General features: G+C 39.8%; 1 protein-coding gene across 4 annotated transcripts in view; it reads right to left on the bottom strand.

The window, feature by feature from the left end:
* C4H15orf41 (chromosome 4 C15orf41 homolog) overlaps positions 1-11,666 on the bottom strand; it is a 184,733-nt gene extending 173,067 nt beyond the window's left edge. Inside the window, exon 1 of one of the 4 annotated variants that reach the window (XM_030559379.1) lies at positions 11,265-11,666. In XM_030559379.1, the coding sequence (XP_030415239.1) occupies positions 11,265-11,365 (101 nt within the window). In that variant the 5' untranslated portion in view covers positions 11,366-11,666. The remainder of the gene's footprint in view (positions 1-11,264) is intronic. The other 3 variants (XM_030559381.1, XM_030559378.1, XM_030559380.1) reach the window with 3 other exon arrangements.
* Between the last annotated feature and the right edge of the window lie 3,679 nt (positions 11,667-15,345).

The raw sequence follows: 15,345 nt of genomic DNA, 5'->3' as shown, positions 1-15,345 counted from the left end.
CCCCACTGCAACTTGAGACCATTACTCCTTGTCTGTCATCGGGTACCACTGAGAACAGTCTAGATCCATCCTCTTTGGAACCCCCTTTCAGGTAGTTGAAAGCAGCTATCAAATCCCCCCTCATTCTTCTCTTCTGCTGACTAAACAATCCCAGTTCCCTCAGTCTCTCCTCATAGGTCATGTGCTCCATCCCCCTAACCATTTTTGCTGTCCTCTACTGGACTTTCCAATTTTTCCACATCCTTCTTGCAGTGTGGGGCCCAAAACTGGACACAGTACTCCAGAGGGGAATACTTCCTTCCATGAGGAGTCAGTGCATGAAGCAGATCACTAGTTTGAGGTGTTCATGACCACCTATTCAAAGCAGATGAGCTGCTTGTGGAACTCTTACCTGAGGAGGTTGTGAAGGCTAGGACTATAACACTGTTTAAAAGAGAACTGGAAAATTCATGGTGGTTAAGTCCATAAATGGCTATTAGTCAGGATAGGTAAGGAATGGTGTCCCTAGCCTCTGTTTGTCAGAGGATGGAGATGGATGGCAGGAGAGTGATAACTTGATCATTGCCTGTGAGGTTCACTCCCTCTGGGGCACCTGGCATTGGCCACTGTCAGTAGATAGATACTGGGCTAGATGGACCTTTGGTCTGACCTCGTACGGCCGTTCTTATGTAGTACTCTCTACCAACTTTAGTTTTATCAGAATATGTGATATGGCCATGAAAAAAGTGAATGCGGTCTTGGGATGCATCAGGCAAGGTATTTCCAGTAGAGATAAGGAGGTGTTAGTACCATTATGCAAGGCACTGGTGAGACCTCATCTGGAATACTGTGTGCAGTTCTGGCCTCCCATGTTTAAAAAGGATTAATTCAAAATGGAACAGGTTCAGAGAAGGGCTACTAGAATGATTCGAGGAATGGAAAACCTATCTTATGAAAGGAGACTCGGAGCTTGGCTTGTTTAGCCAAACCAAAAGAAGGTTGAGGGGAGATATGATTGCTCTCTATAAATATATCAGAGGGATTAATACCAGGGAAAGTTTATTTAAGTTCAGTACCAATGACACAAGAACAAATGCCATCGGGAAGTTTAGACTTGAAATTTGACAAAGATTTCTAACCATCAGACGAGTGAAGTTCTGGAACAGCCTTCCAAGGGGAGTAGTGGGGGCAAAAGACATATCTGGCTTCAAGACTAAGCTTGATAAGTTTATGGAGGGGATGGTATGATGGGATAGCCTAATTTTGGCAATTAATTGGTGTTTGACTATTAGCGGTAAATATGCCCAATGGCTTCTGATGGGATGATAGATGAGGTGAGATCTGAGTTACTATAGAGAATTCTTTCCTGCGTGGTGAGTCTTGCCCACATCTTGGGGTTTAGCTGATCACCATATTTGGGGTCTGGAAGGAATTTCTTTCTTCCTCTGCAGCGTGGGGCATGAATCACTTGCTAGAAGATTCTCTGCACCCTGAAGTCTTTAAACCATGATTTGAAGACTTCAATGGCTCAGACATAGGTTTGATATAGGAGTGGGTGGGCGAGATTCTGTGGTCTGCATTGTGCAGGAGGTCAGACTAGATGATCATAATGGTCCTTTCTGACCCTTAAAGACTATGATTCATTCCTATATAAAAGAGTTGCAATAATAAAAAAAATCTGGAGATCACAAATGTGAAAACTCATTAGCAGCTTTGTGTCTAATAGGATGATGTGCAGTCTTCTGGCCAGAACCGATAGAAGCAGGTGCTTTGTCTCACCATTGCTATTGAAATGATGAGTTCTGAAGGATCACATGATATAATATGAGTGAAGACGCCCATAACTATGACTGAAAGCATTATTTGTATGCTGCTGGCACTTTTGTTCATGTTGTCTCACCAGTTCCCCAAACAGTTTTATGTGTATTGTAACACATAGGGAATTGGATTAAGCCAGTGGGATGCCACAGGTGAAGAAATAAGTTGCTCCTAATACCACCTTGGTCTGTCTGAGAAGGACCTGTGCCTTTTCAAGGCATTTTTGTTCCCTGCTGCTTCTTGGAGGCAGGGCAGGAATGTCCGGTGACCAACGGTACCAAATGCTACTGAGACACCTAACAGAGGATGGGTATGGATGTATTTTCCTTTTGTAGGTATAAGAGGAGGTCATCCACAGGAGCAACCTAATGCTGTTCAGAAGCCCAAGAAAATGGCATCGGTGACTGTTTATTGCTGGCTTCTAAATGTATCTTGCTTAGAAAAGAGAGATTGGACACTGGGTGGTAGCTCAAGAGACTCTAGCATAAAGCAATGTTTTCAGTAGTACTGGTTGGACTATTAGATGGTGCTTTAGGGTGGGTGGTAGATTCCCCTCACAAAAAGTGGCCAGCTTTTAGAAAGGGTCCCAAGTATTCTCTACTCTCTTCCAATTCAAGAAGGAGAGGGGTCAAGGCAAAAAAAAAAAAGAGAGAGTCTTCACAGGACCAATAAGATGTTGTAGTTGCTAACAGCCAGAAACATGGCAGAACTTTATATAGGGTGAAATCTTGGCCCCATTTCAGTCAATTGTAATTTTGCCATCATCTCTAAAGGGACCAAGATTTCATCTTCAGTGTGCAGGAGTTGATCAGATGTGTTAACAACACTGACTAAGCAAGACATTGTATCCTCAAACTGTCTTCTGGTGGATTGCCACTAAAAATAAGGTAAAAATGGAAGGAGAAAAAAAAGTACTGTATTATAAATTCTCATTGAAATCCTTACAAACTATTCCTCAACACGAAATACAATTTAGCTTTCTAAGATTATTTTCAGGTTGCAGACTACTATGCTGCTTCACTGAATAGGACACTTAGAAGTATAAACAATTACAAAAATGACTGTCACTAGAGCATATATTTATTTTATTTAGTGATATGATAAATTTAGGAGCATATATCAAGACCAAAATGGTCTTGGTCATTAATTTAGGCAATAAATCATAGGTCTTGCCAACAATGATGGTAAACAGATGCTAACAAGGAAATTATTTAATATTGCCATGTGTTATAAAAATGTAAGTGTATTTAAGACATCTTAAATTTTTATAATTGCATTTAATACATTACTGTTTTGACACATACAAGAATAAAATTTATAGATCCCACTCTGTAGATGTTTCCTCTTCTGTGAATGTGGAGTATATTCCAGAGATTAAAAAAACAAACAACAACAACAACAACAACAACAACAACAACAAAAAGATCAAGAGGGAAAACAATGTCTTGTTGTTTTGCAGTGAACACTGTCAGTACTGAAATTCATCAGATGAACAAGACTACACATGCGTATTTTACATAAATAGCAGTTTTTCCTCAAAATTCCCAGGAAACACAAATAGCAATATGATTTTAAACATTTAAATTCTGAACTGTAGTTAGCTAAGTATTTTTCTTGTCTATGGGATAGCAAAGAGCCTAGCATCTGGTACAAGGTTAACATGGACTTAAAAAAAAAAAAAATAAAAGGTCATTTAATAATCCATGACAAATCTCGCACTTTACGTAACTTGGGAAATTTTTATCTACTAATCAACTTCCTTCTCCCCCAACATTAATTTAATTCTTCCAGTGCTATGGTAAAATGTTCATCACAAGATTCTTTGAAGAATCATTAAATCTATTCCAATACTTCTCACATACCCATTTTCCCAAGAGCCATAAAGGCCCAGAGCATTGCCCTTTGGTTCAAGTACTAAAATCTGAAAGCTCAGGGAAAGCAGTCATGATTTTTAGTCAGGCAGCCACACTAGAAACAGAACCACTGTGCACATCTCTCTCTTTCTACCTCTATATCGCTCCCTCCAGTACAGCAGGCCATGGTCTCCTAGCAGGTAGAGGAGATAAGACTATGTTGACTTTTTCAAACAATCATTCTGTTTCACTGTAACAACATGACTGCTCAGTTAATGACTTATTTTGTTTGTATATCATTTTGTTTAACTTTCATTTCAATCAGCTCTCTCAAGTATCAACACAGTTCCCTTTCTTGCAAGTGCTACAGTCAATGCTTTTAAAACACTTGAGGAAGCAGTGATCACTGTATGGAAACTAAATTCTCTTCATTAAATCTACTGAAGCAGATATTAAAAATGCATTAATATACTGGCAATGGTTGGTGGGCATCACTGACTGTGACAGGCCAGTTACTGATGAGCTGCTGTCAGACGGCCTTCTCAGCAGGAATCTCTGTCTAAGGCTGCTGAAGGACAGCAATATCTTCCCTTGTGTGTAAGCTCTATCATCTCCCAAGTATTTACAAATCACAGGCCTCTGCACACAACCCTGCGTTTCAGTGCATGCTAACAAATGATGGATGGCCTAGTCAATTCGTTATGTCCTGAAAACGTGATTTCCTGCCATTCCAATCATCAAACCTCTAGAGCCTTCAGAGCTGATCAGTCCTGGAAAATATATTTTGTAGGCTCTATTAAAGGAGTAGAGGTTCCTTCCATTAGCATCTCAAACTTTTTTCCTCCTGGCTGATTTAAAAAAAAAAAAATACAAAAAAACCATCACTATTATCTGTGTAAAGTATTGATGTCAGGGCATACATCATTAGCATGTTAGTAAAATAGAACTCTCCTAGAATATTAGCTAGTGGATTTAATTTGGCTAAAATAAAACAAAAACATTCTAATTTTTACAGTAACACATATTTACCATTTTATAGATATGACCTCTTTATTATGTAACCTATAGAGCATCTAAAACTTTTTCTTGTATAATGGCGCTCATTTGAACAAATACTTCTAGAGGAATAAAGCTCTCACAAGGACACATTCCCTTTGATTATTCAATCCCTGTGAAATATACCAACAACTTCTTTAATTATATTCCTGCTAAAAGGAGAAGCCATTTAGGAATAAACTTCATGTGTTCCAAAGATACTTGGCTGTCAAAGGAATAAAGCTTTTAGATTTTTTTTATTCAATAATGTAATTTGACATCTTCTTTTCTACATGCTAGGAGAACATTTTATATTTAGCTTTGCTAGTCAATGACATATAGGAGCAAAACACACAATCTCATACCTTTTATCAGACAACAATTGAACACGTTGGCGTCAGCTGTGCTCAGATATATTTGGTTCATGGTGGGGAACAGAGCTGAGAACAAAGTAAATAACCATCTGGTGAACCTAAAAACTAAGTTTTCTATTTCTCTGCTTGCTAGATGATCCATTCAGATCCAGTACAAGCCTTTCCACATTGCCCTGCCATTCACCTCTACCTTGACTGGAGATTAAGCTCACTTTTATTGCACACAGAGGTCATCTGTATTAGGTCAAAATTCAAAGTCCCTTGTCAGCTAAGGTTGATATATTCCAACCTTTCCTACTCAATGCACAAATTTTTCCTGGTGAGGTCATATTCAGCAGACAGTATATTCAGCAATTTATTGTGCCATTGTAATATAGCTCAGACTAGGATTGTCCACAAAGCTATCACATGAACAAAATATTTTTCATTATGATGTACCAAATCTCTTCTTCCTGTAAAACTCTTAACCTGAACTTGTTTCAGACTTCAGAAGAATGATAACATAAGTAATTGTCCCTGAAGTACAATCAGAATTACCGTTTTTACTGTTACAGTCCTTCACGACAAAATATGACTATAACAATAGTCAAAAATCCATGAGTAAATTAAAAAAAAAATCACATATGGTCAGTGTTAAATCTTCAATGCATCCTTACTCAACAGCCACAATAATCTGGCCTTTAAATCTACAGACATCTGTTTGGTCTTTCAGAGGACACCCAAGTTGCTGCACGATGAAATACTGCAAAGGACAAAAGTGGTATAACCGTTATATTACTATGCTATGAATTATTATTACAATATATAACTTTTCAAAGCATCACATTAAGTATGTTGTGACCACCAAAAATGAGTACAATTAGTTTATTCCTTTAACAAGTTTATTCTTTCCTCTGTATTTAAACATGTTCACCTGATATACAACAACGTATTTGAAGTAAGCACATTTCTAGGAAATTTATTCACAAATCGTTCAACAGGATGCTTTAGTTTTAATACTTCACATTAAATCCCATCAATTTCAATGGGCTTTGAATAAAGGCATGGCCTGATTTTAACACATTTGTTATTGTACAAATTCCTCAGGACAAGAAAGACTCACTCTTTACCTAGCCAATATGACTGCTGCAATTCAGATGCTTCCCCACGTGACAGTTCCTGCTCCATAGCCATCATAGTTGAACATTTCACAATTGTAACAACACAGCTCTTTGCAGAGATAAACTAGCAAAAGAAATAAGCTATAGCTGTCACATCTCAGCTATAACAACCCTGCATACATCTCAGAATAGACAGAGGAAAATAAAAGAAAAAAAGTCTTCAATCCAATGTTCTTACCCCTTTCAAGTATGGACAAATCTACTCCACAATGTAAAAGCAAAACACAAAAACCTTAAGAGAAAAATTCACACTTCCACCAAAAAATAAGTCTTCAAGCTTTCTTTCCCATTAACTCTTCTAAAGTGGAGTAAGCACATCTTTCATTTTGGCTCTGTACTACTGCAGTCTCACGTGGATTTTGATCATCCATGCTCCTTGTCTTGTAAAAAGTTCAGGTGTTGAAAGAGACTTTGCATTTTAGCATTAGACACAAATTGTGTGCATGCATGTGGGTTACTTATACAGAATAGTTATATCCCACCTTACTGAGTAAGCCATATCCCACCTCACTAAGAGTCACATTCTCAGTCATATATATTCTACATCATGGCTAAGATGTAGATTAAAACATCCCTCTGATTCAACTCAGCAATCAGCCTTTAACAGCTTCTTATAACAGAAGTTACAATTTCCACACTGCAACATACACAAATAATTGGGAACTTATAGTCTACTTCACTCACTATAAAGTTATTTTGACTGTAACAGAGTTCACTGAATTGGTTGTTACGACATTCAAGATTTCAATACGTTTATACAGATTTTTTCAAGCCTCCAACTAAAATAAGATCTCATCCCATATTCTCAGGCCATTTACGTGCTCAGCTAAATGTAGCTTGAAGTGAAAGTTAAATTTTAAAATTATATTAGCTTTTGCTCCAAATACTATTGACAAAGCAAAACAGTGGTGTAACATATCATCATAAATGATGGTATTGAGTTTGAAGGCTCACAGAAAAAAAAACATTTAAACCTCTCAAGGAAACTAGTATTTGTGTAGGCTGCTGGAGATGGATATATTCCAAATAAACTAAACTGGTGCACTACTGCAAGAGTTGCCACTTTTAAAGATAAAATTGAAACATATAGACTGCTTAGGTTACATATCTACCTGAGGGCCAATCCTGCTTTTTCCTCACATGAGTGAGTAGTCCCATTGAAATCAATGAGATGATTTGTGTAAACAAGGCATGAAAAATTCATTCACTGACGGCCACTGGGAAATATCCCAACAAGTGGTAAGGAGGAGCAGAGCTATGAATTTTTCCCGTATTTAAAATTTCATATTTTAATAACAATGCTTATAGTCCTTACAAATGCCAAGACAGTCCAAGTGCAAGCAAACTGTTATGCTGCTTGTTTTCTCAATCTGAAAACAAACAGTCCACTACCTCTACTACTTACAAGCATTCCCAATCTCGCCTCCGCCACCTTGATAACTTTCACTTTCTGCTACTATTCTGAAACCCATGGTTAGCAGTGAAACTGACAAGAATCATGTCAATTTTACTCTGCTGTTGCTTAGAGCTTTCCCAGGCGGCAGATGATTCAGGGACTGATGCTACTCATGAGAAAGACGACACCCTTTATTTCTTCCTTTACAAAATAAAAGGAGACTGGAAGAGGTAAGACAACAGGAACCCTCACCCTCCCATCTCAAAACAGCCAGAAAGCTCTGGGTGGTAGTGATGATGCTGGAAGAAGAGGAAGAGAGTGCGCTAACTTGATTTATATATTTTTTATAAGATTACAAATGTGGTTGATACAGGTAATAGTGTAGATGTATACTAGTGCATATCACTTGGTACGCTTGACATTTTAATTAAGAAACTAGATGACCACAAAAATCAACATGGCATACATTAAATGGATTAAAAACTAGCTATCAAGGTCTCAGAATTTAATTGTAAACAGGGAATCATCATTGAGCAGGTGTGTTTCTAGTGGAATCTCACAGGGAATGTTTCTTAGACCTATTCTATTTACCATTTTATCTAATATGGAAGAAAAGAAAATCACTGATAAATTTGCAACTGACAAAAACTTGGGGGAAGTGGAAATAATGAAGAGGGTAGCGCTAATATAGAGAAATCTGGATTATTAAGTAATCTGGGCACATACAAACAATATGCATTTCAGTACAGACAAATGTCTATCCTGGAAAGCAGAGACTGATTAGCCAACCATGATCCCAAGTCTTTTTCAGATGAATATGAGCTCCCAGAGCAAATGCAGCCTAAAAGCTAACGTGATCTTGAATACAAATTAAAAGAATATTGAGGAGAAGGGAGATTATATTATCTCTGTGTTTGGCATTGGTGTGACGCTGCTGGAATACTGTACCCATTTCTGGTGTCCACAATTCAAGGTAACTGAAAACTTGGAGAGGATTCAAAGAAGAGTCACAAGAATGATCTATGGATCCATGCCTTATAGTAAAAGTTCCACAGAGCTCAATTATTTAGCTTAATAAAGAAAGGTTAAGGGTGATTTTTTTTTTTAATTGGTGATTATCTTGGCTTGGTTTACGGAACTGCAGCACTGCACCTTCCACTTTAACAAAGTGGAGTGTAATTGGCAATTTAAACATGAAAGTTCAGTTAACTGAATTGTTTTATTAGAAGCTACAGATGGAAAAGACCTATCAGTTCTGGGGTATGACATCCACTGCACACATAATACATAGATTTGTGGGATCAAAGTACCTGGTAAAGGTATGTGGGGAGGTGAACGAAAGTTCCTGAATGTGTTTGAAAGTCTGGTGATATGAAATCAACATGTTAACCTGTGAACCTTGTGTATGAACACTCATCAGATTAGACAGTCCACAATCCATTGGATCAGTTTACCTAAAGGTGTGATGTTAAACTGATTTAATTAAATTGGTGCAAGTTGTGTGCATAGATGATCCAGAGTTTTGTAAGCAGAGGAAAGGGAAAGCTTGTTGAAGGTTGAGGGCTGGCGTACATTGAAACTTTACATCAGCACAGCTACTTCTCTGAGAGGTGTGAAAAATTCACACACAAGAGACATAGCTATGCCAATCTAACCCCCAGTGTAGACAGTGCTAAGTCGGTGGAAGAATTCTTCCATCAACCTAGCTACCGCCTCTCGGGGAGATGGATTCACTACAGTGATAGGAGAACCTCTCCCATCACTGTAATTTGTGTCCACAGTAAAGTGTTACAGTGGTGCAGCTACAGTTGTGCTTCTGTAGCATGTTAAGTGTAGACATACCCTCATCCTACAGCTAACTCTACAAGAGGTATGTCAGCACTAGAAATGCTATAGTGGCGCTGCTGTAGCGTAGACACAAAAGCAACAGAATTTTTTAATCGATTTAGCAGAGTCTTCACCAGGGGCTTAATTTGGCTTAATTACATCATACAGGGCATGACATTTTTCACAACCCGAGTGACATACTTAAGCCAAGCTAACTTTTTAAATGTAGACCAGACCAAGTGGACTCCAATCTCTACAAAGCCTGCAGCTACTTCTGGGGTCTCAACTGCTGAAAAACTATTTTCATTTATTTTAAAATATTAAATTTGGGAGGGAGGTGGAAGCTTGCTTTGTAACTGAAATGGAAGCCTAGATATTTGAAAGTCCTCTCATGGAATCTTCAGTTGAATGATTTTCCAAAATTCCAGCTTGCTGATTAATAAATCCCAGTAGACAGCTGTCACCGTCACAAAAAATGCAACCACAATGTGCATTTTTACCTGCTACCTCAGCAGAGGTTAATGAGAGAATGAGAAGGGAGGCTGAACTACCCTCTTACTTATAGAGGTAGCCCATCCAGCTCAGTGTTGAAACATATTGGTACAGAGGCTCAGAAAGTTGGCGTTTCCTGATTTATTTTCTGTGAAGGAAAACATTTAGGCCAGGGAAAGATCATTACTTCAGAGCAATTCACCAACACTAACGCTTGGTCTATACTAGGAACTTATGTCAGTATAACTACACTGCTCAGGCATGTAAAAAATCCACATCCCATAGTGACGTAGTTATATCAACCTATTCCACAGTTTACAAGAGCTATGTCAATGGGAGGGCTTTTCCTGTCCACATAGCTGCCGCCTCTCAGGGAGGTGGATTACCTCCGCAGACGGGAGACGCCTTCCGATCAGAACAGGTAGCGTCCTCACAAAAACCGCAAATTGTAAAGCCCTCCCAACAAACATTATGCCCATATAAAGTACTGAGAATATAGTCCTAAATACCCAGAAAACGTAAGTAACATCCCATATGGCTGCCACTATCACCTCATAACCCTCATATCGACCCCCTTTCCAAAAGTCTGGGAAAGGAGGTGAGCTTTGCAGCTTCCTGAAGGTTAACAAACATGACCTCTATCATAGCTGACAGGAAGTAAATGCAAGAAACGAGGCCAATTCCTCATGGAAGAACATCCTATCATCCATGCTCTTCAGTTTGTCCAAGTAGGTATTAACCTACTGCACTGGTGATCTTAACTGAAGCAGAATCAGAAGGTGAGATGGGTTTAATGCTCATCTATGCAGGTGGTCCTTGACTGAGCCTTCAACCAACCCAACCAGTGGCAAGATGTGCAGGGGAAAGTTACAGCAGGGTCTGCAGGCCATTCTTTCCCTGTACTGGAAGGAGAGGGAAAGAACATTCCAAGCACGATTCCACCTCAATTCACCCTAGTCAGGGATCAAGGCAATGATGGCTCACTCGGGAAATTGGATCTATTTGGAGTTTGGGGTTCACATAGGGTAACCAGAGATCTCTTATTTGGGAGCATCCTTATTTTGAGCCCCATAAGGTCACACAAGACAAACAATACCCCCAGACGACTGTATGCTGCATTGGGGGGGGGGCGTGTATGTGTGTGATTTTGCACATGTAGAATTTTGTACCACGCATAAAACCACCTTGCAGGGCTGCCCTTAAAAACAAGATCTAGCTCCTATAATCCACGGATGGAAATTGCAGGCCACCCCCCAGCCCAGAGGAGTGGAGGCTGCATTAGCATAGGGTGGAAGCCCGGGGGGGGTGGATGGAGTTGAGACAGACTTACCTAGGGAATCTCTCCTTCAGCTTCCGCAGGCTCTGTCTGGTGGGCTGCACGTGCCCCAGGAACTGGGCTATTTCATCATACTGGGCTTTGCTCAGCTTCATGCCTCGCACTCAGGAGCTTCCCAGTCACACAACGCAGGGGCTGCAACAGCCAAAGGGGAAGAGGGGGGCGCGCCCGCTCTAATCCTAGGGGATGGGGACAGAGGAGAATGGCGCTGCAGCCGCACCAAGGCTCTGACACCCCGCCCGAGCGCCCAGCTCTGGAAAAGCCCAACGCCCATGCGCGAGAGTTACCGGCTCCTGCCGCCCCGACCTTCAGGCATAAGGAGGAGGGGGAAGAACGAGCGGCGACGATGGCGATGATTGGGAGGAGTTAACGTTTGGGGGCGGGGCCGTAGGCTTTTGCGCGCCATGGGTAGGCTCTGACTATGCCTGAGAAGGTAGCCGGGGCTGCGGCCGTGTGGGGACTATCCCGGGTGCGCCGCCTTTTCAGCCACTGGTGCAATGGGAGAGGAGAGCGTGCGCGCCCCCCCGCAGCTCAGTGGAGCGGCTGCTCCATGGTTGCTGGCTTTGCCACCCACCGGTGCATAACATCGCGCTGTACTTTGCCCCTACGTGGGACGTGGAAGTGCAGCCTCAGGAAGGACCAGTTTGTGGGGGAAGCCAGGAGCCCTTCACTCACCTTGAGAGGGGTAAAAAAGATGGAGCGACTTGTCCCGTGACTCGCTTCCTTCCCTGGCCCTGAATGTTTGCCCGGACCAGGAAGTGGCTCACAGTGCCAGTAGTGTGGGCTAAAGGCCTCATACAAGCTGTGTAGCCAGTGGGGGGACATGAGGGCATGTGTGTGGCCCAGAGATCTATGTATCCTAAAACTGCCACTCGGAGGTCATGCCTCCTGACCAAATCTGTTACTCTGAATCCCCCTCTCCCTTAGTCCTTTTCCACTTTTCTGCCTTCAGGGAGATACTAATGTGCCCATCTAGTCCCTTGTTTCAACCTGTGTAGTATTTTTAAACGTATATTACTTTTCACCATTGTCACTGTTGGTTTATTTCCTTCTGTCAGTTCAACAGTATAAATATACTGGTCAATATCATTTGGTATTAGCTAGCCTTCTCCTCTCATGCAGTGTACTTTAGGAATTGCAAACTCAGTACAGTAAGGTTAGTGTTACTAGCAGTAATTTAACCTCCAAATAAATATACTAAAATAGGATTTTATAAAATATAATTTTAAGCAGAGTGTTCTCATTATGGATTTTATTTTACTGCTGTGCATTTAAGAATTGTCTAGAAATACCTGGCTGATAGGAACTCCTTTTTAATAGGTAATTGTATGTTGTTATCCCCTTCTTGATCCCTCTTAGACAGTTTACAGCATCTTGTGGGTTGTTTTGGTTATGAGGAGAAAAGATGATGGAGTCAGGGATTTCTTTGGTGCAATCTTCATAGAAAATCAGGGTTGGAAGGGACCTCAGGAGGTCATCTAGTCCAACCCCTGGCTCAAAGCAGGACCAATCCCCAGACAGATTTTTGCCCCAATGGCCTCCTTAAGGATTAAACTCACAACCCAGGAGTTAGCAGGCTAATGCTCAAACCACTGACCTATCCCTCCTCCTTTGTTTATTTACAAAGCCTTGTTTCCATAAACACAGTAGAAACCAAATATAAGCTAGCTTCCTTGCTTACAGTTCCAATGCTCTTTAAAAAGCCAGCACTTTATTGAAAGCTCTCTCTCACCTTTTTCTTAGGGCGAGTCATACTCCATAGCTTTTTGGAGCTATTTTGTGCCTTCTCTATTTCTGTGGTGTTTCTGTCTTATCTCTCACACGTATACACCTATCAATCCCTTCTCCCTGCCTTTTCGTTCTGCCTACATAATTCAGATTCCTCAATGGCTTTATATATGGCCAGTGTTTTAGGTGGTGGCTCTTATTGTTTCAGATATTGCTAAACAAAGGAGCATTTAATTGTTCCCTCATGTAGCTTGAACAGAAGACATCTGTTATGCCCACCAGCTTCAGCAAGGTTTCTCCCAACACGCAGAATAAGTGTATAAACTTGAGGCCCTAGTTCTGAAAAAATATATACATGTACTTAAATGTTACACATGCTAAACCAATGGGACTACTCACATTTGTAAAGTTAAGTACATCTATAAAGTCATAGTGCCAATACCATGTTTTTAGATATAGTGAGTGAAGCCACAAAACTCCTTGAAACTGACTTAGAAATCATGAGAGATTAAAAATAATATTCTGAGATATTTGTGTTAGCCTCCTGGCTTTGAACCTTTAAACATTGGCATAGTTTGACTTCTATATTGGGGGTGGGCAGACAGCTCAAGTCAGGCCAACCAGGCTGCACATTGGGGCAGCAAATTCTGCACCTGACCAAGGCTTTCAGTTTGAGGGGGAATGCCCCCACTCCCAAACTATGCTCATTACTTTATGGTTCACGTTTCAGAGTTTTGCTACCATGTGAGCTAGAAATTTACTTATAAGAAAAAAGAAAACAGATATTCTCACAGGGATTGTAAGAGCTGGGGCTTTAAGAAAAACACCAAATATTTTGAAACCTATGATAAATTAGGCAACAACATGTGTTTATGTGCTGAAATGTTTGAAAGGGGGGGTAGTAATTAATCCTCCAGTCCCACAGTTAACTCTGGGAAGGGTACTCTGGTGTGTCCACACAGAGTCCTCTTGACTTCAGTGGAGCTGTGTTTGTGCCCAAATGTCTTCCCGTGGCCTAAATAAAAACATATTTTTAAGTTTCAGTGAAAACAGTGATTTGTTTTCACTTCAACATTCCTATGCAGAAATTGCAACCAATCTAGTACATTTCATATAGTGCTTGAGAAACAAAAAGTGAAACTGGCTAGAAATAAACTTGAAATAAATTGGTCTATTTTTCACAATCTTTGCTGAGAGAAGGTAACAAACAACATTATTTGTGGAAAGTAAACTATTTTTAAAAACAAGTTTAATGATTTAAAGTATTAGTGAAAGAGGCAGGTTTTTTTTTTTTTTTTTACATATTTACATACACATTTTAACCTAATAGTAGATCTTTAACTTTTCTTTTTCCATAGAAGTGGAGAACTCGGCCCCATACTAGCAAGATTACATTTGTCCACTGATTACTTTTGGAACAGAAAAGGTAAGTTAAATTTGTAAATGAAAAAATAAGAATATAGTATCCACATCTTCAAGCTGTATCCACATCTTCAAGCTGTTCCATGCAGGTAGTCCTCATGAAAGAACCCACGAAGGACTCATTGAAACCAATGGGGCTCTACCCATGTGAGATAACATGTAGGATTGATGATTTACTTCCAACTTTTAAAATATGAATTAGGCCCTGATTCTGCAAAGGCTAGTTACGTGTGTAACTTTATTGATGCAAGTAACCTCATTGATTTCAATAGGATTAGCTATGTGAGTAAACTTCTGCGCAGACTTAAGCCCTTGCGGGATGAAAACCTAAATATAAAAATAATAAAATGGCTTTATGATTAAAGACAGCCGTGCCAGCGATTTGTTTGCATTTATAATGACGTATTGTCTGTTCAACTCTATTTTTAAAATGTGGATTGAGGACACTGATTTTCATTACAGTGTGGCTTTTTAAAAAAAGGTTTGATTTGTTGTTTTTTTAAATACTGGTCAGTACCAAGACATCAGCATATGCTGCAACCTCCATGAAGTGTGAGCTGTCCAGGACACTTCAATACAGAGATATCACAGATACATTTGATAAAAATTGAGAAAGATCCCTATTTTAAAGGTAACTTGTGTCTGAGATCAGCATCTGGGACTGAAATTTAGAGTTTAAGGATGGTGCTTGTTTGCCTGAAGAAACAAATGAATGAGAGAAAAATAAGGTAAAATGTCTAAAAGGGAGCATTTTAAAATAATTTCTCTGCAAATGTTACTATCTGTTCTGTTACAAAGAAAATTCAGTAGTTCTATTCAAAATTATTATTTTAAAAATTTGGAGGCTAATTCAGTTATTAAGACATGAAGCAGGGATTTTGATCCTGTTTTAAGACCAATGCAGTCTTAACTATGGATGTGCTAC

This window comes from Gopherus evgoodei, chromosome 4, assembly GCF_007399415.2.
Source record: "Gopherus evgoodei ecotype Sinaloan lineage chromosome 4, rGopEvg1_v1.p, whole genome shotgun sequence".
In the NCBI taxonomy this organism is placed as follows: domain Eukaryota; kingdom Metazoa; phylum Chordata; order Testudines; family Testudinidae; genus Gopherus; species Gopherus evgoodei.
The sequence above is the reverse complement of the archived record's forward strand: the minus strand, read 5'-3'. Positions and strand labels throughout refer to the sequence as shown.